At 43.1% G+C, this 21,542-nt stretch overlaps 1 protein-coding gene across 3 annotated transcripts in view; it reads left to right on the forward strand.

Annotated features, from left to right (window-relative positions):
• The window catches only part of N4BP2 (NEDD4 binding protein 2), a 116,063-nt gene that overhangs the window by 75,436 nt on the left and 19,085 nt on the right, over positions 1 to 21,542 (forward strand). For 2 of the 3 annotated variants that reach the window (XR_011386210.1, XM_070068125.1), the window contains exons 16-18: positions 4,706 to 4,894; positions 9,804 to 9,972; positions 21,116 to 21,239. Coding sequence is in view for 1 of the 3 variants with exons in the window: in XM_070068125.1 (XP_069924226.1) it covers positions 4,706 to 4,894; positions 9,804 to 9,972; positions 21,116 to 21,239 (482 nt within the window). In the remaining 2 variants the exon portion in view is untranslated. Of the gene's footprint in view, positions 1 to 4,705; positions 4,895 to 9,803; positions 9,973 to 21,115; positions 21,240 to 21,542 lie in introns of those variants that run through there. The other variant, XR_011386209.1, reaches the window with a different exon arrangement.

The raw sequence follows: 21,542 nt of genomic DNA on the forward strand, positions 1-21,542 counted from the left end.
CACTGCACTCCCGGGCCATAGCAGCGAGCTGGCCTGGAAGAGGGGCAACCGGGAAAGAATCCGGCGCCCTGACCGGGACTAGAACCCGATGTGCCAGTGCCGCAGGTGGAGGATTAGCCTATTGAGCCACGGCGCCAGACTGTCTGTTTTTAAGAAACCAACATTTGGGGCTGGCACTGTGGCATACTGGGTAAAGCTACCACTTGCAGTGCCAGCATCCCATGTGGGCACTGGTTCAAGTCCCAGCTGCTCCACTTCCAATCCAGCTGTCTGCCGTGGCCTGGGAAAGCAGTAGAAGATGGCCCAAATGCTTGGGCCCCTGCACCCATGTGGGAGACCCAGAGAAGCTCCTGGCCATCTGGGGAGTGAAACAGCAGATGGGAGATCTCTCTTTCTCTCCCTCTCTGTCTCTGCCTCTGCCTCTCTGTAACTCTGCCTTTCAAATAAATAACTCTTTAAAAAAAAATGTGTTTGAGAAAGCATCTTTCATTTTATATGTATATAATATGTATATTTTTTAAAGATTTATTTATTTATTTGAGAGGCAGAATTACAGACAGAGAGGAGGAGAGACAGGTCTTCCATCTGCTGGTTCATTCCCCAAATGGCTGCAACAGCTGGAGCCAGGAGCTTCTTCCAGGTTTGCCATGCAGGTGCAGGGGCTCAAGCACTTGGGCCATTTTCCACTGCTTTCCCAAGCCATCAGCAGAGAGCTGGATTGGAAGTGGAGCAGCTGGGACTCAAACCAGTGGCCATATGGGATGCCGGCACTGCATGCAGAGGTTTAACCTCCTACACCACAGCACTGACTATAAATTTTTTTAAAAATAAAAATTTTTTTTTTTTTTAAATAAGAAATGAAAGATTTCTTCCTAGGAAACCCAATATGATGTATATTTTAGAAAAATGTTTAAAATTTATTTATTTTCATTTTATTTGAAGGGAGACAGACAGAGAGAGAGCTAAAGAGACAGAGGGAGATATTCCATTTGGTGCTTTACTTCTTAAATGCCCACAACATTTAGGGCTGAGCCAGGCCAAAGCCATGAGCCCTGAATTCCACCCAGGTCTTCCATGTGGGTGGCAGGGACCCAATTACAAGAGTCATCACCTATTGCCTTCCTAGGTATACGTTAGCAGGAAGCTGGATCAGAAGTGGAACTGGAACTTGAATCCGTAGTACATGGGATGTGGGTGTCCCAAGCATTGAATTAAGCTGCTGTGCCAAAAGCCCACCCCTTAATTTATATTTTTTAGTATAAACACCAGCAGAGACCCTAATGTTTTGAAGTATTTATCATAGTCATAGTATTAGGCAATGTGTGGTTGTAAGTCTTTTTTATTTTATAAGGGAGACAAGCCATGTACTTATGGAATATTTAAACATTAATAAAAAAAGCTTGTGTTTAAGCACTGGTGAGTGATGGTAGGTATTATGGCTGGCGCCTTGGCTCACTAGGCTAATCCTCTGCCTAGTGGCGCCGGCACACCGGGTTCTAGCCCTGGTCGGGGTGCCGGATTCTGTCCCGGTTGCCCCTCTTCCAGGCCAGCTCTCTGCTGTGGCCCAGGAGTGCAGTGGAGGATGGCCCAAGTGCTTGGGCCCTGCACCCCATGGGAGACCAGGAGAAGCACCTGGCTCCTGCCATCGGATCAGCGTGGTGCGCTGGCCGCAGTGTGCCGGCGGCGGCCATTGGAGGGTGAACCAACGGCAAAAGGAAGACCTTTCTCTCTGTCTCTCTCTCACTGTCCACTCTGCCTGTCAAAAAAAAAAAAAAAAAAAAAAGAAGAAGAAGAAGAAGAAGAGGTAGGTATTATGAGTATTTAAAAAAATTATTAGAGAGACAGAACTCCCATCTGCTGGTTCACCCCCCAAAATGCTCTCAATGGCCAAGGCTGGATCAGGACCAAAGTTGGAAGCCAGGAGCTCATTCTAGGACTCTTATGTGAGTGCTAGGAACCTAGTTACTTGAGCCCTCATCACTGCCTCCCAAGGTCTGCGTTATAAGGGAGCTGGAGTCAGGAGCCAGAGCCTGGTATCTAAGTCAGGCAGTTCAACGTGGGCTCCTGGCATCTAAACACGCTTCTTGTCTGCTAGGCTAAATGCCCACCCCTGACTCTTTTTAGATTAAGAGATGTCCTTGTGTTCTATTGTGGCTTTTTTAAAATTAATTGTTTTATTTATTATGTATTTTTCTTGCTAAAGCAAGCTAGGTATTTGTTGGACAATGAATAGACTGATTTCAGATGTTAGGCTGTGGACATAAGTTAGAGGTGTGGTGATGTCTTCATTTTCTTTTGCTTTTCTATAACTCAAATCTCTAGCCTTTTATTGGCTAAGTAAGCAAAATATAATGAATGAAGAAATTACATATAACCAGCTACTCTTATATATTTGACTGTTTTTTTCCAACCTTTCCTGGCTTCTGAACTCTGTTCACAGATAGAAAATTTTTGACTTTTATCAGGTCAGCACAGTAGCCAGTGGCAGTCAGCTGGTTGAAACTGCCCCATAAATATACTTGAGATTTTTATTGGTGACCAGATGTCACTCCTCATGCCCTACTGTTTTAAAGAGAAGATTGTTCAGTGGCCGGTGCTGTGGCACAGTAGGTTAATTCTCCGCCTGCTGTGCCGGCATCCCATATGGGTGCCGGTTCTAGTCCCAGCTACTCCACTTCCAGTCCAGCTCTCTGCTATGGCCTAGGAAAGTGGTGGATAATGGCCCAGGTGCTTGGGCCCCTGCACCCATGTGGGAGACCGGGAGGAAGCACCTGGCTTCCGATCGGCACAGCTCCAGCCATTGTGGCCATTTGGAGAGTGAACCAAAAAAGGAAGACCTTTGTCTCTGTCTCTCCCTCTCACTGTCTGTAACTCTACTTCTCAAATAAAATAAATAAAATCTTCAAAAAAAAAAGAGAGAAAATTGTTCAGTTTTATTCTTTCTTTATTTTTTTGACAGGCAGAGTGGACAGTGAGAGAGAGACAGTGAGAAAGGTCTTCCTTTTGCTGTTGGTTCACCCTCCAATGGCCGCCGCGGGCGGCGTGCCACGCTGATCCGAAGCCAGGAGCCAGGTGCTTCTCCTGGTCTCCCATGGGGTGCAGGGCCCAAGCACTTGGGCCATCTTCCACTGCACTCCCGGGCCACAGCAGAGAGCTGGCCTGGAAGAGGAGCAACCGGGACAGAATCTGGCGCCCCGACCAGGGCTAGAACCTGGTGTGCCAGCGCCACAAGGCGGAGGATTAGCCTATTGAGCCACGGCGCTGGCCTTAATTCATTTTTAAAACGTAGAAATTAAGAAATGCCATGACATCCTTCAATGGCTAAATCTTTGAATAGGTTTACAAATTAAAACTTGAAATTTTTGTACTGAATAAATAAGCTTTGTTCTTTGAATATCTTATAGTCTTTTTTTTTTTTTTTTTTTTGACAAGCAGAGTGGACAGAGAGACAGAGAGAAAGGTCTTCCTTTGCCGTTGGTTCACCCTTCAATGGCCACCGTGGCCAGCGTGCCACTTCTCCTGGTGCTTCTCCTGGTCTCCCATGGGGTGCAGGGCCCAAGCACTTGGGCCATCCTCCACTGCACTCCTGGGCCACAGCAGAGAGCTGGCCTGGAAGAGGGGCAACTGGGACAGAATCCGGCGCCCCGACTGGGACTAGAACCTGGTGTACCGGTGCTGCAGGCAGAGGATTAGCCTAGTGAGCTGTGGCGCAGGCCTGAATATCTTACAGTCTTTTTAAAATAAGATTTCATTGTTTTAGACAAAAAAATTTATTTATAAGACAGAGAGCGAGACAGATAAAGAGAGGGATCCTCCATCTGCTGGTTCACTCCCCAAATGGTAGCCACAGCTAGGTTTGGGCCAGGCTGATGGCAGAAGCCAGGAACTCCTTCCTGGTCTCCACATTGGTGCAGGGACCCAAGTACTTGGGCCATCTTCCACTGTCCTCTTATGTGCTTTAGCAGAAAGGTAAATTAGAGTGGTGCAGCCAGGGCATGAACAGGCACTCTGATATGGGACGCTGGTGTTGCAAGTGATAGCTCAACCCCCTGCGCCGCAATGCTACCTCCTGTATGCTATCTTTTGGCTTGACTATGTGGCCTAGTCACATTTTGATAACTTTAGACAACTCTTGAAATGAGTGGTTGGCCAGCGGCACGGCTCACTAGGCTAATCCTCCGCCTGCAGCACCGCCATCCCATATGGGCACCGGGTTCTGTTCTGGTTGCCCCTCTTCCAGTCCAGCTCTCTGCTGTGGCCCGGGAATGCAGTGGAGGATGTCCCAGGTCCTTGGGCCCTGCACCTGCGTGGGAAACCAGAAGGAAGCACCTGGCTCCTGGCTTTGGATCAGCACAATGTGCCAGCCACAACACGCTGGCTGTAGTGGCCACTTGGGGGGTGAACCAATGGCAAAGGAAGACCTTTCTGTCTGTCTCTCTGTCTTTCACTGTCTAACTCTGTCAAAACAAATAAATAAAAAAGAAAAAGAAAAAAGAGTGGTTAATGGATGGGTAACCTTATTGGCCTTAGAAAGCCAATGGAAGTGGTGCCAACTAACAAGGTAGATAGTGGGAGAGAATCTGTTTTTTTTTTTTTGCCAAGAAAGAAAGAAAATACGAGAGCCAAGTTTTCATATACATATTCAGAAGGTAGGATATGTGTGTTTGATTTTTTTGCCTGTTACTTAATGTGTAACATCTTTTAGGTAAAGAAACCCAAAGAGACTGAAGATATACCCAGCGAACCATCTTTCCAGGACTTTGAGTACCCTGAGTATGATGACTACCGGGCAGAGGCTTTCCTGCACCAGCAGAAGAGGACAGAGTGCTACAGCAAAGCCAAGGAGGCCTATCGGATGGGGAAGAAAAATGTCGCCACTTTTTATGCCCAGCAGGTAAACTGGAAAACTGATGATCGTTTTTCCTACTGTCAGTTAAGGTACTTAAATAATCTTGAAGCAGACTAACACCGAGACTGCATTGTGACAAGAATGAATTATTCTGGGGAATGTAGAGATCATATATGTGACAAAATAAGGTATCATGATATAAAAGAAATGGATTGTCCTGAGAATTTCACCTCCCTTGAATGCCAGGTTTCAGTGGTTGCTTTTGTCCTTATGGCTTACATGAATTATAGTTTATTCCAGCAGTTTATTATATTTCTCTTTTTTTCATTCAGTGCTACTTCTTGACAGATTCAAATTATCTGGAGGAAAGAGCAAAATGTTAATATGCATCATTTCAGAGTAGAAATATAGGGGTCTCATGCTTTCTAGCATGTTTTCTTTTTTTTTCCCAAAAAACCGTTAATTTAAGGAATACAGATTTCATAAGTACACCTTTAGGAATATAGTGATTCTTCCCACCATACATGCCCTCGCACACACACTCCCACTCCTCCACCTTCTCCCTCTCCCATTCCCTGTCCCATTCTCCATTAAGATTCGTTTTCAATTAACTTTATACACAGAAGACTAACTCTATCCTAAGTTAAAATTTCAATAATTCACACACACACATACTCACAAAAAAAAAAACCTGTTTGAGAGCAAGTTTTACAGTTAACTTTCATAATATAACTCATTGAGGACAGAATTACTACATGGGAAGGTAGTGCACAGTGACTCTTATTGTTAACAATTAACATTCTTATGTATGATGTCAGTGACCACCCGAGGCCCTTGACATGAGCTGCCTAGGTTATGGAAGCCTTTTGAATCCACAAACTCTGTCAGTATTTAGACAAGGCCATAAGCAAAGTGGAAGTTCTCTCCTCCCTTCAGAGAAAAGTACATTCTTCTTTGATTGCCACTTCTTTCTGCTGAGGTCTCACTCACAGACATCCTTCATGTAGAACATTTTTTGCCACAGTGTCTTGGTTTTCCATGCCTAAAGTGCTCTTATGGGCTTTTCAGCCAGACCAGGATGCCTTAAGGACTGATTCTGAGGTCAGAGTGCTATTTAGAGTATTTGTCATTCAATGGGTCTACTGTGTGGACTGCTTCCCTAACATTCTCTCCTTTTTAGTTCTATATATTATTATTACCAGACACTTGATCCTATTTATATGATCACTTTAACACTTAATCCTATCCATGTGTTCACTTTAACACTTAATATGATCACTTTAACACTTAAGGTATTTTTATCACCCAACTCAATGGGTTTTGGGGTCCCATGAGAAGTTGTTAAACTGTACCCTTGGAAGTACGTCCTTAGGAATGTATGCAGAACTATACAGCTTTACAAACTTCCTCCTCCCTCTCCTAATCCCACCCTTACTTTTTACTGAGATCTATTTTCGATTGGCTTTATCCACTTGGATTAGCTCTATGTTAAGTAGAGTTCAGTAAGTAGTATGAAGACAAAAAAACTGTTCCTCAACAGTCAAGACAAGGGCTGGTGAAGTCATTGCTTCTTGAAGGGTCAATTTCCCTTCTATAGATTTCCTTTTAGGTGCTCTATTAGTTATCACAGATCAGGGAGAACATATGGTACTTGTCCCTTTGGAACTGGTGTATTTCACTAAGTGTGATGTTTTCCAGATTCATCCATTTTGTTGCAAATGACCAGATTTCTTCTTCTTTTTTTTTTTTTTACTGCTGTATAGTATTCCATAGTGTACATATCCCATAATGTTTTTATCCAGTCCTCAGTTGATGGGCATTTAGGTTGATTCCGTGTCTTAGCTGTTGTGAATAACATGATGGTGCAGATAACTCTTTCATATGCTGATTTCATTTCCCTTGGGTAAATTCCCAGGAGTAGAATTGCTGGGTCACATGGTAGGTTCTGTATTCAGATTTCTGAGGTATCTCCATACTGTCTTCCATAGTGCTTTACCAGTTTACATTCCCACCAACGGTGAATTAGGGTACCTTTTCCCCTATATCCTCGCCAGCATTTGTTGTGTGTTGATTTCTGTGTGAAAGTCATTCTAACTGGGGTGAGGTGAAACCTCATTGTGGTTTTGATTTGTATTTCCCTGATGGCTAGTGATTTTGAACATTTTTTCATGTATCTGTTGGCCATTTGGATTTTTTCTTTGAAAAACGTCTGTTTAAGTCTTTTGCCCATTTCTTAACTGGATTGTTTTGTTGTTGTGTAGTTTCTTAATCTCTGATTATTAATGGTTATTCTGGTTATTAATCTATTATCAGTTGAATGGTTTGCAAACAATTTCTCCCATTCTGCTAGTTGCCTCTTCACTTTGCTGAGTGTTTGTTTTGCAGCACAGAAGATTCTCAATTTGATGTAGTTCCATGTGTTAATTTTGGCTTTGATTTCCTGTGTCTCTGGGGTCTTTTCCAAGAACTCTTTTCCTGTGCCAATGTCTATAAGGGTTTCCCATTGTTCTCTAATAATTTTATGGTGTCAGCTTATAGATTTAGGTTTTTAATCCATTTTGAGTGGATTTTTGTACGAGGTGTAAGGTATGGATATTGCTTCATACATTTGCATGTGGAGATCCAGTTTTCCTAGCACCATTTGTTGAAGAGTCTGTCCTTGCTTCAGGGATTGGTTTTAGCTCCTTGGTCAAATATAAGTTGTTTATAGATGCTTATATTGATTTCTGGTGTTTCTGTTCTGTTCCATTGGTCTATCCATCTCTTTTTATACCAGTACTAGGCTATTTTGATTATCACTGCCCTGTAGTATGTCTTGAAATCTGGTGTTGTGATGCCTCTGGCTTTGTTTTCATTATATAAGATTGCTTAAGCAATTCAAGTCTCCTGTATTTCCATATGAATTTCAGCATCATTTTTTCTATATCTGAGAAGAATGTCTTTGGTATTTTGATTGGTATCACAGTGAATCTGTAAATTTCTTTTGGGAAAAAAAGGACATTTTGAAGATACTGATTTTTCCAATCCATGAATGTGGAAGATTTTTCCATTTTTTTGGTATGTTCTTCTATCTCTTTCTTTAATGTTTTATAATTCTCATTGTAGAGATCTTGGACCTCCTTAGTTAAATTTATTCCAAGGTATTTGATATTTTTTTGTAGCTATTGTAAATGGGATTGATTTTAGAAGTTCTTTCTCAGCCATGGCATTGTCTGTGTATAAAGTGCTGTTGATTTTTATGTGTTGGTTTTATATCCTGCGACTTTGCCAAACTCTTCTATGAGTTCCAATAGTCTCTTGGTGGAGACTTTTGGATCACCTATACATAGAATCATGTCATCTGCAGATAGGAATAGTTTGACTTCCTCTTTCCTGATTTGAATCCCTTTGATTCTTTTTTTCTTGCCGAATGGCTCTGGCTGAAACTTCCAGGACTATTGAATAGCAGTGGTGACAGTAGGCATCCTTGTCTGGTACCAGAACCCAGTGGGAATGCTTCCAAATTTTCCCTGTTCAATAGGATGCTGGCTGTGAGTTTGTCTTAAATTGCTTTGATTATGTTGAAGAATGTTCCTTCTATACTCAATTTACATAGAGTTTTCATCATGAAAGGGTGTTGTATTTTATCAAATGCTTTCTCTTCATCTATTGAGATAATCGTATGGTTTTTGTTCTTTGGTTTGCTAATTTGATGTATCACATTGATTTGTGAATGTTGAACCATCCATACATACCAGGGATAAATTCCACTTGGTCTGGGTGCATGATCTTTCTGATGAGTTGTTGGATTCTATTAGCTAGAATTTTTTTGAGCATTTTTGCATCTATGTTCATCAGGGGAATGGGTCTGTAGTTCTCTTTCTCTGTTGTATCTTTTTCAAATTTAGAAATTAAGGTGATGCTGGCTTCACAGAAAGAATTCCCTCCCTTTCCCTTGTTTTGAATACTTTAGAAGCATTGGAGTTAGTTCTTTAGATGTTTGGTAGAATTCAGCAATAAAGCCATCTAGTCCTGTTTTTTTTTTGTTGTTGTTGTTGGGAAGGTCTTTATTACTGATTCAATTTCTGTTGTGGTTATGGGTCTGTTTTAGGTTTTCTATGTCTTTATAGCTCAATTTACGTGGATTATATGCATCCAGGAATCCATTTCTTCTGTGTTTCCTGGATTTTTGGCATACAGCTCTTTGTAGTAATTTCTGATGATTCTTTTTATTTCTCTTGTATCTGTTAACTTTTCTTTTTCATCTCTAATTTTATTAATTTGGGTCTTCTGTCTCCTTTTTTGGGTTAGTTGGTGCAATGGTGTGTCAAATTTTTTTATTTATTTATTTTTTTTTTTTCAAAAAAACATGGCTCTTCATTTTGCTTATCTTTTTGTATTGTATTTTTGGATTCAATTTTGTTGATTTCTTCTCTAATTTTAATTATTTCTTTTCTCCTATTAGTTTTGTGTTTGGTTTTCTGTTGTTCTTCTAGATCCTTGAGATGCATTGAAAGCTCATTTGTTTGGTGCCTTTCCAATTTATTGATGTAGGCACCGGTTGCTACTAACTTTCCTCTTAACACTGCTTTTGCTGTATCCCTTAAGCTTTGATATGTTGTGTTGTCATCTTAATTTGTTTCCAGAAATTTTTTTATTTCTTTTTTGATTTCTTCAGTGACCCACTGTTCATTCAGAAACATGTTGTTCAGTCTCCATGTGTTTGCAAATTCCATTATGGTCCAAGAAGATGCTTGGTATGATTTTGATTTTTTTCAATTTGCCGAAACTTGCTTTATGGCCTAGCATGTGGTCAATCCTAGAGAAAGTTCCATGCACTGGCGAGAATAATGTGTATTCTGCAACTGTAGGATGGATGTTCTGTAAATATCTGTTAGGTCCATTTGTTCTGTAATGTCGATTAAGTCTGCTGTTTCCTTGTTGACTTTCTGTCTGGTTGATCTGTCCGTTAAAGGGTAGTCTTCATGAGCGGAAGATGAAAGAAGCCAATCATCTCGCCGCTGTGGAGATCTTTGAGAAAGTCAATGCCTCCCTGCTGCCACAGAATGTTCTAGATCTCCATGGCCTGCATGTGGATGAGGCGATAGAACACTTGATGACAGTTTTACAGCAGAAAACTGAAGGTAAGATGGTGATGATGACAGAGTCGATAGAAAACGGCCATTGTTTGTATTGATGTAATCCGGGAATTCTAGTCTGAGTGTAGAGGCTGAGGATACCTGTGCCACATTTGTAGATGTTTACGTTAATCATTCTTCAGGAAGGGATTCTCACTGACATGGCCGTTAACATTTTCCTGTTTCGGTTGTTTGTATTTCTTTTTGGTGTTTATTTATTTAAGATTTATTTATTTATTTGAAAGAGTTACACAGAGAGATGAGAGAGAGAGATCTTCCATCCCACTGATTTACTCCCCAGATGACCACAGTGGCCGGGGCTGGGCCAGGCTAAAGCCAGGAGCCAGGAGCCTCTTCCAGGTCTCCCACATGGGTATCAGGGGCCCAAGGACCTGGGCCATCTTCTGCTGCTTTCCAGGCCATTAATAGGGAGCTAGATCAGAAGTGGAGCCCTTATGGGATGGCATCATTGCAGGCATGCCTGCACCACAATGGCAGCCCCATTTTGGTATTTATTAAAAGGAGAGAGGGGCCAGCACCATGGTGCAGTAGGTTAATCCTCTGCCTATGGCGCTGGCATCTCATATGGGTGCTAGTTCTAGTCCCAGCTGCTCATCTTCCAATCCAGCTCTATGCTGTGGCCTGGGGAAGCAGTAGAAGATGGCCCAAGTCCTTGGGCCCCTGCACCCGCGTGGGAGACCCAGACGAAGCTCCTGGCTCCTGGCTTCGGATCGGCACAGCTCCAGCCATTGCAGCCATTTGGGGAGTGGACCAACAGAAGGAAGATCTTTCTCTCTGTCTCTCCCTCTCACTGTCTGTAACTCTACATCTCAAATAAATAAATAAATTCTTTTTTTTTTTTTTAAAAAAAGGAGAGAATAGTGTAAGTACCATAAGTGTGACTTAAAAATGGGAATTTTTAGGAATATTCTATGTCTTTGTTCAATAGATATTTAACTTAGTAGATAATTATTGGATATCAATTGTTCAATAGATAAGTAATAAAATACAGAAGTAAATAAGGTGATGGGACTTTTTTGAAAGGTAGGAAGAGATCTTCCATCTGTTTTTGTTTGTTTTTAAATACTTATTAATTTATTTGAGGAGTTTCACAGAGAGAGGTCTTCCATCTGCTGGTTCACTCCCCAATTGGCTGTAACGGCTGGAGCTGCACCAATCCGAAGCCAAGAGCCAGGAGCTTCCTCCGGGTCTCCCACATGGGTGCAGGGATTAGAAGTGGAGCAGCAGGGGCTCGAACCGGCACCCATATGGGATGCTAGCACTACAGGTAGCAGCTTTACCCGCTACACCATAGTGCCAGCCCCCATCTGTTGTTTAACTCCCTAAATAGCTGGTACTGAGCCAGGCTGAATTGAGGAGTTGGGAGCTGGGACTTGTACCAGCGTCTGTGTGGGATGCTAGCATCAGGCGCTTTACCTACTATGCCACAACGCCAGCCCTGCTTGCCTGTTTCTTTCATATACTTACTGTATGTGTGCCCATCCATATTCAGTATGTAGTTTCTTAGTTCGTAGATTGTCCTGTAGTTTTAATTTGTCTGATTATTTCTTCATGATTAGATTCAGGCTAAAATACTTTTGGTAAAAATACTTTGGAGATGACATTAAATTGTCCTTCCTTGGTGAATGCATAAATGGACATATATTGTCCACTTGTCCCATTATTGATGGTAACTTTGATTTCTTAACGAAGGTAGGATATGACCATATTTCTCTGTGTAAATGTATCTGTTACCCATTTGTAGGTAATTAGCACTCTTTGGTGATTGATACTTTGAGTTTCTGTGAATCCCTGTTTGTGATATTTTAGCATCCATTGATGATCCTTGGCAGAATCATTACATTGGTGTCTGCAAAATGGTGTTTTAAAAAATTTAGAGCCGGCACTGCGGCTCACTAGGCTAATCCTCCACCTGCGGTACTGGCACACCGGGTTCTAGACCCAGTCGGGGCGCCAGATTCTGTCCTGGTTGCTCCTCTTCCAGTCCAGCTCTCTGCTGAGGCACGGGAGTGCAGTGGAGGATGGCCCAAGTGCTTGGGCCCTGCACCCACATTTGGAGACCAGGAGAAGCACCTGGCTCCTGGCTTCGGATCAGCGTGGTGCACCGGCCGCAGCGGCCATTGCGGAGTAAACCAACAGAAAAGGAAGACCTTTCTCTCTGTCTCTCTTTCACAGTCCACTCTGCCTGTCAAAAAAAAAAAAAATTATATATATATATATATATATATATATATAATCAGTACGGGCTCATGGGTATTTGTTTCGTAATTTGGGCTATCATCCAAGAGTACGTTAAAAAAGTGTTTTAACAATACCTGTGTGTACTTTACAGTATGACATTGCAATACATGTGTACAGTGTGTACTGAAATAAATAAGACTGGCTGGCACCGCGGCTCACTTGGCTAATCCTCCACCTGCGGCGCCAATACCCCGGGTTCTAGTCCTGGTTGGGGCGCAGGATTCTGTCCCGGTTTCTCCTCTTCCAGTCCAGTTCTCTGCTGTGGCCTGGCAGTGCAGTGGAGGATGGCCTAAGTACTTGGGCCCTGCACCCGCATGGGAGACCAGGAGGAAGCACCTGGCTCCTGGCTTCAGATCGGCGCAGTGCGCGGGCTGTAGCGGCCATTTGGGGGGTGAACCAATGGAAGGAAGACCTTTCTCTCTGTCTCTCTCTCTCACTGTCTAACTCTGCCTGTTAAAAAAAAAAAAAAAAAAAAAAAAAAAAAAAAACAAAGAAGAAGAAGAAAAAAGAAAAAGAAAGAAATAAAACTAATCAACATTTCCCCTTCATTGATAATTACTTTATGATTGGAACCTTGGCTTGCCTTTCTTGTGCTTGGTTGTAAAATATATAATAGGTCATTGTGAACTATAGTCACTTTACTACTAGGAACTTATTCCTTCAGTCTACATCTGATTTGGTACTTATTATCCAAACTCCCTCCAACCCCCTGACCCTTCCAGCCTATGGTAATCTGTTCTGTGTTCAGATTGAGCTTTTTTTTTTTTTTTAAATTTTATTTATTTATTTGAGAGGTAGAGTTACAGACAAGGGAGAGACAGCGAGAAAGGTCTTTGAACTGCTGGTTCACTCCCCAAATGGCAGCAATGGCCAGAGCTGGCCTAGTCCAAAGCCAGGAGCCAGGAGCTTCTTCTGCATCTCCCACACAGGTACAGGGGCCCAAGCACTTGGGCCATCTTCTTCTGCTTTCCCAGGATGTAGCAGAGAGCTGGATCAGAAGAGAAGCAACCAGGACAGGAACTGGTGCCCTATAGGATTCTGGCGCTCCAGGTATAGTCTTTGCCTACTATACCACAGTGCCAGCCCCTAAGGTTTTTTTTTTTTTTTTTTTTTTTTTTAAGCATCCACATGAGGGAGAACATTTCAGTACTTGTCTTTTGTGTTTCTTCATTCTATTTTTATTAGCTGAAAAAGACACAAAGTCACTGTTTTGATAGAATTTACCATGTAGTGGGGTAGATGATGAGAAACACAGTTACATAAATAAGTAGCATTGTGATAATATATAGATTTCCATGTTGCATTGAGGATAAATTGAAAAATCCTTACATGATATGTTCCCGTCTGCACCCCCAGTCTCTAATTTGGTGTTGCCTTTCCTCCTTTCTGTGTGTTTAGCCATATTGTCATTCCTGAACTTCACACTCATTAAGCTCTCCCTTAGTAGCTTCCTTTAGAAGGCCTACTTATCACAGCGTTTATTAAAAGCTTGTTGTTGGGACTGGTGCTGTGGCCTAATGGGTAAAGCCACCTGCAGTGCTGACATATGGTATGGGTGCGGGTTCAAGTCCTGGCTGTTCCACTTCCGATCCAGGACTCTGCTGTGGCTGGGAAATAGTAGAAGATGGTTCAAGTGCTTGGGCCCCTGTATCCTTGTGGGAGACCCAAAAGAAGCTCCTGGCTCCTGGCTTTGGATTAGCCCATTTCCAGCCCTTATAGCCATCTAGGGAATGAACCAGTGGATGGAAGCCCCCCCCCCCCCCCCAATCTTTCTCTCTCTCTTTAACTCTGCCATTCAAATAAGTAAATAAACCTTTAAGGGAAAAAAAAAAAAAAGCTTGTTGTCTATCCTTTTGGCCAAGAATTGAGTCACTGGTGATTATTGAATCATCATCATGTAGTGTTTTTCATTTAATACTCAAAAAAACTTGGATAAAGGTAAAGTATTCTTATTTTTTTGGCAAATAAAAATTGCATGTATTTACGGAATACAATGTAGTGATTTGATATACATTGTGAAATGATTACCATGATCAAGTTAGTAATCCATCATCTCATATAGTTACTGTGGTGTGTGTGTGAGATCTAACACTTAAGATTTACTTTTTGGGGGCTGGCGCTGTGGTGTGTAGCATCCCATATGATTTTTAGTCCTGGCTGCTCCTCTTGCTATCCAGCTCCCTGCTGATGTGCCTGAGCAAGCAGTGAAAGATGGCCCAAGTACTTGGCCTCTCAACCCAAGTGGGAGGCCCAGAAGAAGCTTCTGGCTCCTGGTTTTGGATCAGCCCAGCTCTGGCCATTGCTGCCATTTGGGGAGTGAACCAGCAGATGGAAGAACTCTCTCTGTCTCTGTCTCTTTTTCTCTCTCTAACTCTGCCTTTCAAATAAATAAATTTTTTAAAAAATCTACTTTTTTAGCAAATTTCAAACATACGCTACAGTACTTTTTAAAAAGTTTTATTTTATTTGAAATGCAGTGACAGAGAGAAGGAAAGGGAGGGAGAGAACAAGAAAGAGATATCTTCCATACACTGGCTAACTCCCCAAATGGTCTCAGTGGCTGGGGCTCGGCCATGCAGAAGCCAGGAGCCTGGAATTCCATCCAGATCTCCTACATGCGGTGGCAGGTGCCCAAGCACTTGGGGCTTCCTCTGCAGACTTCCCAAGAGCACCAGCAGGAAGCTGGATTGGAAATGGAGCAGCCAGGCCTCAAGCCAGCACTCCATCCTGGGATGCCATTGTTACTAGCAGTGGCTTAACCCACTGTGCTCCAGCGCCGCCCCAGTGCTACTGTATTAATAATAGGTAGTATGCTGTATATGAGATCCCCAGAATTACTCTGATCATCACTTTTTACCCTTTGACCAGCATCTCCCCATTTACCCTGGCTACTGGCAGCCACCATTCTACTCTCCTTCTCTAAGTCTGACTTGTTTTAGATTCCATACATGTGTGAGATCATATAGTATTCATCTTTCTCCTTCTGGTTTATATAACTTAGTGTAATGCTTAGATTCACTCATGTTGTTGCAAATGGCAAGATCTCCCTTTTTATTACTGAGTAATCTTTGTAATATGTATGCATAACAGGTTGGTTGTTTCCATGTCTTGTGGTTGTGCTTAGTGTTGCAATGAACATGGGAACACAGATAATCTCTTTGAAATTCTGATTTGTTTCCTTCAGATATATACCCACGGATGCCTAGATTATACATCAGATCCAGTTTTAATATTTTGAGGAACTCTAAACTCATGCCTCCCCTTTTAAGATAGGAAACTAATTGCATAAAAAGCTTAATAACATGGGAACACAATCAGCATTGTTCAGAATGTGGAGAAAACTGTTACTCTGATATATTGCTGTTAAGCTTGTTAAATGGTGTAGCTGCCATGGAAAAATTATACCCAGCATATAGCCCTGCTTAGCATACAACCCTGCTTCCTGGTGTATATTCCAAGAGAATTGAAAACACAAGTCAACTTTGTAAAAACTTGCCCATGATTGTTCATGATAGCCAAAAAGTGGAAACAACCCAAATGTCCGTCAACTGATAAATGGATTAAGAAAATGTATTAGATCTATACAGTGGAGGAACCTTCTGAGCCTTATGTAAAAGAAGCCAAGTACAGGGGCCAGCACTGTGGCGTAGTGGGTAAAGCAGCCACCTGCAGTGCCAGCATCCCATATGGGCTCCAGTTTGAGACCTGGCTGCTCCACTTCGAATCCAGCTCTCTGCTATGACCTGAGAAAGCAGTAGAAGATGGCCCAAGTGCTTGGGCCCCTGCACCTGCGTGGGAGACCCAGACGAAGCCCCTGGCTTCACACTGGCTCAACTCCAGCCATTGCAGCCATCTGGGGAGTGAACCAGTGGATGGAAAATTCTCTGTCTGTCTGCCTCTGCCTCTGCCTCTGCCTCTCTGTAACTCTACCTTTCAAATAAATAATTAAATCTTAAAAAAAATGAGAAGCCAAATACAAAAGGTCACATACTGTATAATTCTATTTTTAAAAAAGACTCATTCATTCATTCATTTATTTATTTGAAAGGCAGAGTGACAGAGAGAGGGAGATCTTCCATTTGCTGATTTACTCCCCAAAGGCCCCATCAGCTGAGGCTGAACCAGGCTGAAGCTAGGAGCTTGGAGCTCCATCCAGATCTCCCACCTGGGTGCCAGAGACCCAACTAGCTTGGCTGTCATCTGCTGCCTTCCCAGGCACATAAGCAGGAAGTGGAGTGGCCAGGTCTTGAAACCATGCTCTGATACAGGCTGTTGGCATCCCTAGTAGGCGCTTAACCTGCCATGCCATAATGCCCACCCCTGGAAAATTCCATTTATATGAAATACACTGAATAGACAAATTCCTAGATACAGAAAATAGATGCGTGAGGGCTGGCCTCATGGCACAGTAGGTTAAGCTGCAGCCTGCAATGCCAGAATCTCATACGAGCTCCATTTTGAGTCCTTGCTGCTCCATTTTCTATCCAGTTCCCTGCTCATGTTCCTGGGAAAGCAGCAGACGATGGCCCAAGTATGTGGGTGCCCTGCCACCCAGTTGGAAAACCCAGGTGGAATTCCAGGCTCCTGGCTTCAGCCTTGAGTGTTTCAGTCTTTTAGGGATTGAATTACATTTTTTTTTTTTTGACAGGCAGAGTTAGTGAGAGAGAGAGAGACAGAGAGAAAGGTCTTCCTTCCGTTGGTTCACCCCCCCCCCCCCCAAATGGCTGCCATGGCTGGTGCTGCACCGATCCGAAGCCAGGAGCCAGGTGCTTCCTCCTGGTCTCCCATGCGTGTGCAGGGCCCAAGCACTTGGGCCATCCTCCAGTGCCTTCCCGGGCCACAGCAGAGAGCTGGACTGGAAGAGGAGCAACCAGGACAGAATCCGGCACCCCAACCAGGATTAGAACCCTGGGGTGCCGGTGCTGCAGGTGGAGGATTAGCCTAGTGAGCTGTGGCACTGGCCAAGGATTGGATCATCTTATGATTGATATTCTCTTTGTCTCTCTCTTCCTCCTTCCCACCCTCCCTCGCTCAGAATCTCTCTCTCTTTGTAACTCTGCCTTTCAAATCAATCAATCAATCAATCTTTAAAAAGAAAAATAAAGATTAGTGGTGGCTGGGAATGGGGAGTAACTGCTAAACAGACACAAAATTTATCTTAGTTAATTATTTTATGTGAAAAGTACAGAGAGAGGGAGACATCCTCCATTTATGTTCACTTCTCAGTGCCTGCAACAGCCAGAACTGGGCCAAGCCAAAGCTGGGAGCCAGGAACGTAATCGAGATATCCACATTGGAGGCACAATCCGAGTATTTGAGCTATCACTTGCTGCCTCTTAGGGTGTGCATTAACGAGAAGCTGTTCAGAAGCCAAACCAGGACTCGAACCCAGGGACTCAGATATGGGATGTGGATGTCCTAAGCAGCAACTTAACTGCACATCAAGAGCCTACCCCAGGCATAGAATTTCTTTTTGAGGGGCCAGTGTTGTAGTGTAGTAGATTAAGCTGCCTCCCATGACCCTGGTATCCCATATGGGTACCAGTTCGAGTCTTGGCTGCTCTACTTCTGATCCAGCTCCCTACTAATGTGCTTGGGAAAACAGTGAAAGATGGCCCAAGTACTTCAGCCCTTGCATCCACATGTAAGACCTGGAAGAAACTCCTGGCTCCTGGCTTTGGCGTGGCCCAGCCCTGTCCATTGCAACTTTTGGGGAGTAAACCAATAGATGGAAGATTCTCTCTCTCTCTCTCTCTCTCTCTCTCTCTCTTTCTCGGACTCTGCCTTTCAAATAAATAAATCTTAAAAAAGAAAAAAAAAATATTTTTTAGGTGATGGGATTTTCTGGGAATTAGTGGTATTGTTTGTACAACTTTCTGAATACACTAAAAGCCTCTAAATTGTACATTTTAAAATGATGAATTTTATGTGAATCTTATGTCAAAAAGATTATCAGAAAAAAAAGTTAAATAACTTGCCCAAGGTGACTCTCAGACCCAAGATACAAACCCTTTCTGGAAGCAAAGGCCCATCTTGTGCGGGCTGACACTTGTAACCTGTAGTCACTGTCAGTCACCATCAGATGGTAGCATTGTCGAATAGAAGTGTGCCTAGTGGAAAATCTGTGACTGCCCTGCCTTGCAGTGATGACATGTAGAAACAATTGTCAAAATTGGGGATGAATAAAAAAATAGAGACACCTGGACCTTCTCTTCTTGTGATTGAAATACATGCTACCACCTATCAAGTATTTTTGTTCCCAGATCTAACCAGGTATAGATCAAACCTTTCAATTTGACTACTAATTTATAGGGATGCATAGGAGACAGAGGAACATGCTAAACAACACCACAGGGATACACCCAGGAAAATATAAACGGTGAAAATTTAAGATAAATTATCTAGTTTTTTTTTTCTTTAAATTATAGAGAAAACATAAGAAGAGGGAAAACCTTTAGATTAAAAGTTACTGAAGAAATATATCAGCCAAGGCCAGCGCCGCGGCTCACTAGGCTAATCCTCCGCCTAGCGGCGCCGGCACACCGGGTTCTAGTCCCAGTCAGGGCGCCAGATTCTGTCCCGGTTGCCCCTCTTCCAGGCCAGCTCTCTGCTGTGGCCAGGGAGTGCAGTGGAGGATGGCCCAAGTGCTTGGGCCCTGCACCCCATGGGAGACCAGGAAAAGCACCTGGCTCCTGGCTCCTGGCTTCTGCCATCGGATCAGCGCCGTGCGCCGGCCGCAGTGCGCCAGCCGCGGCGGCCATTGGAGAGTGAACCAACGGCAAAGAAAGACCTTTCTCTCTGTCTCTCTCTCTCACTGTCCACTCTGCCTGTCAAAAAAAAAAAAAAAAAAAAAAAAAGAAATATATCAGCCAAATGCATTGTTTCAGCCTGACTTAGATCATGGTAAAAAAAAAAAAAAAAAAACACCATTTTTTTGAGATGATTGGGGAAATTTTTAGAAATTACTGATGTTGGGCCCGGCGCTGTAGCCCGTCCTGGTTTGAAGTGCCGACATCCCATAAGGGCGCCGGTTCAAGACCGGCTGCTCCACTTCCTGTGTAGCTCTCTGCTATGGCCTGGGAAAGCAGTAGAAGATGGCCCAAGTCCTTGGGCCCCTGCACTCGCGTGGGAGACCGGGAAGAAGCTCCTGGCTCTTGGCTTCAGATTGGCACAGCTTCGGCCGTTGCGGCAATTGGGGAGTGAACCATCGGATCGAAAACCTCTCTCTCTGCCTCTGCCTCTCCTCTCTCTGTGTAACTCTGATTTCAAATAAATAAATAAATCTTAAAAAAAAAAAAAAGAAATTACTGATGTTAAGGAACTATTGTTAATTTTGTAAGCTGTAAAGGTGACATTATGGTTAAGCTTTCAAAGGAGCCCTTTTTTCCTTGAGATATGAGACTTGAAACACCATGTGAATGGCTGGCACCACGACTCACTTGGATAATCCTCCCTCTGTGGCGCCGGCACCCCAGGTTCTAGTCCCAGTTGGGGCGCTGGATTCTGTCCCGGTTGCTCCTCTTCCAATCCAGCTCTCTTCTGTGGCCCGGGAGGGAAGTGGAGGATGGCCCAAGTGCTTGGGCCCTGCACCTGTATGGGAGACCAGGAGGAAGCACCTGGCTCCTGGCTTCGAATCGGCGCAGCGCGCGGACCATAGCAGCCATTAGGGGAGTGAACCAACAGAAGGAAGACCTTTCTCTCTGTCTTTCTCTCTCAGTGTCTAACTCTGCCTGTCCAAAAAAAACAAAAAACAAAAAAAAACAAAAACAAAAACAAAAACAAAAACCATGTGATTGTGGTTCTGCTGAAGTATTAGGGCACTTAATGAGCAAAATATAGGATTTTAATTTTAAAAAAAGATAAGAACTGTCTTCCAAGAGGAGTTTCTCATGTTAGTTGGTTACTTTTTTTTAAAGATTTATTTGATTTAATGTATTCATTTGAAAGGCAGAGCTATAGAGAGACAGAGAGAAATCTATCTTCCATCTACTCCCCAGATGGCCAGAATGGTTAGGACTCGGCCACGTGAAAAAATGGAGTCCAGAACTCCATATGGGTCTCCCCCTTGAGTGGCAGGTACTTGTGCCATCTTCTACTGCCTCCCCAGGCACATTAGCAGGGAGCTGAATCCAAAGTGGGGCAGCCAGGTCTTGAACTAGAGCTGTGGGATGCCAGTATTGCAGGTGGCGACATTAACTCACAGTGCCACAAAACCAGTCCCAATTGATTATTTTTAACAGTAGGAGTATAATTAGTCCTAGTATTAGTCCTGCTATAACTAATGGATTTCCTAGTATCTATTTTGGGAGTTAGCAACAGGCACAGGGAGCCTAAGTATGTTTTTCATGGTCTCACAGTCCTGTTGTGGCAAAATTATGATTCAGACCAAAGCTTTCTGGCTTCAGGGTATTTAATTAATATGGTCATTTTGAAGATTCTTACTTAATAAATGCAACTCATTTAAAACATAGCCTGCCTGACTCAATGTGTATAATAATTGCTAGACATCAATAATATTATTGTCATTATCATTATTTCAGAGGGATCTTCCAGTAGCAAAGGGAGATTTCCCTCCCTATCTGGGATGAAGTCCCACTCCTTTAGATGGGTAGATTGGGGCTGGCATTGTGGTGCCATGGGTTAAGCTGCCACCTGTAATGCTGACATCTCATATGAGCACCAGTGTGAGTCCCAGAAGCTCCACTTCTGATTCAGATGGTTAGATTGCTGAGGCTATTTATGTTTTAAAACGTGAATGTTGGGGTTTTCTGAGATAATGTCTAAATCCCTCTGAAAGCAGTTTAGTTTGTCTTTGAGTAGTTGAGGTTTGGTTTCTATTGAGAATGCAGGAAATGAAGTTTAATGCTTCCAACTCCTGTTGTGACAGAATGCAAGCAGAGCGGCGGGAAGCCTTATCTTTCTGTGATCACAGGGAGAGGAAACCACAGCCAGGGAGGAGTTGCTCGCATCAAACCAGCCGTCATTAAATACCTCACAAGCCACAACTTCAGGTGAGTGTGGGTTCTGTCAGCACAGGATGGCAGTTGCCCAGAGGTTGCTGGGCCAGCATTCGCAGAAAGTGCAGCTGAGTGTGTAGCAATAGTTAACTGAAGTTCACCATCTGATTTTAGCCACAAGCTCATGCTTAGAGTAGCATATAATTTTCTCTTCTGGGTTTATGTTGTCTGGTAAGCCAGAAATAATGAAAAATGTGTTGTCAATCATCTGATAAAACTTCTCTCATAAACTTAAAATTCTAAAGGAAAAATACATTTGTATTTTGCCATGGTAATATATTATCCAAAAATAATTAT

Source organism: Oryctolagus cuniculus, chromosome 2 (genome assembly GCF_964237555.1).
Source record: "Oryctolagus cuniculus chromosome 2, mOryCun1.1, whole genome shotgun sequence".
NCBI classification, from domain to species: Eukaryota; Metazoa; Chordata; class Mammalia; order Lagomorpha; family Leporidae; genus Oryctolagus; species Oryctolagus cuniculus.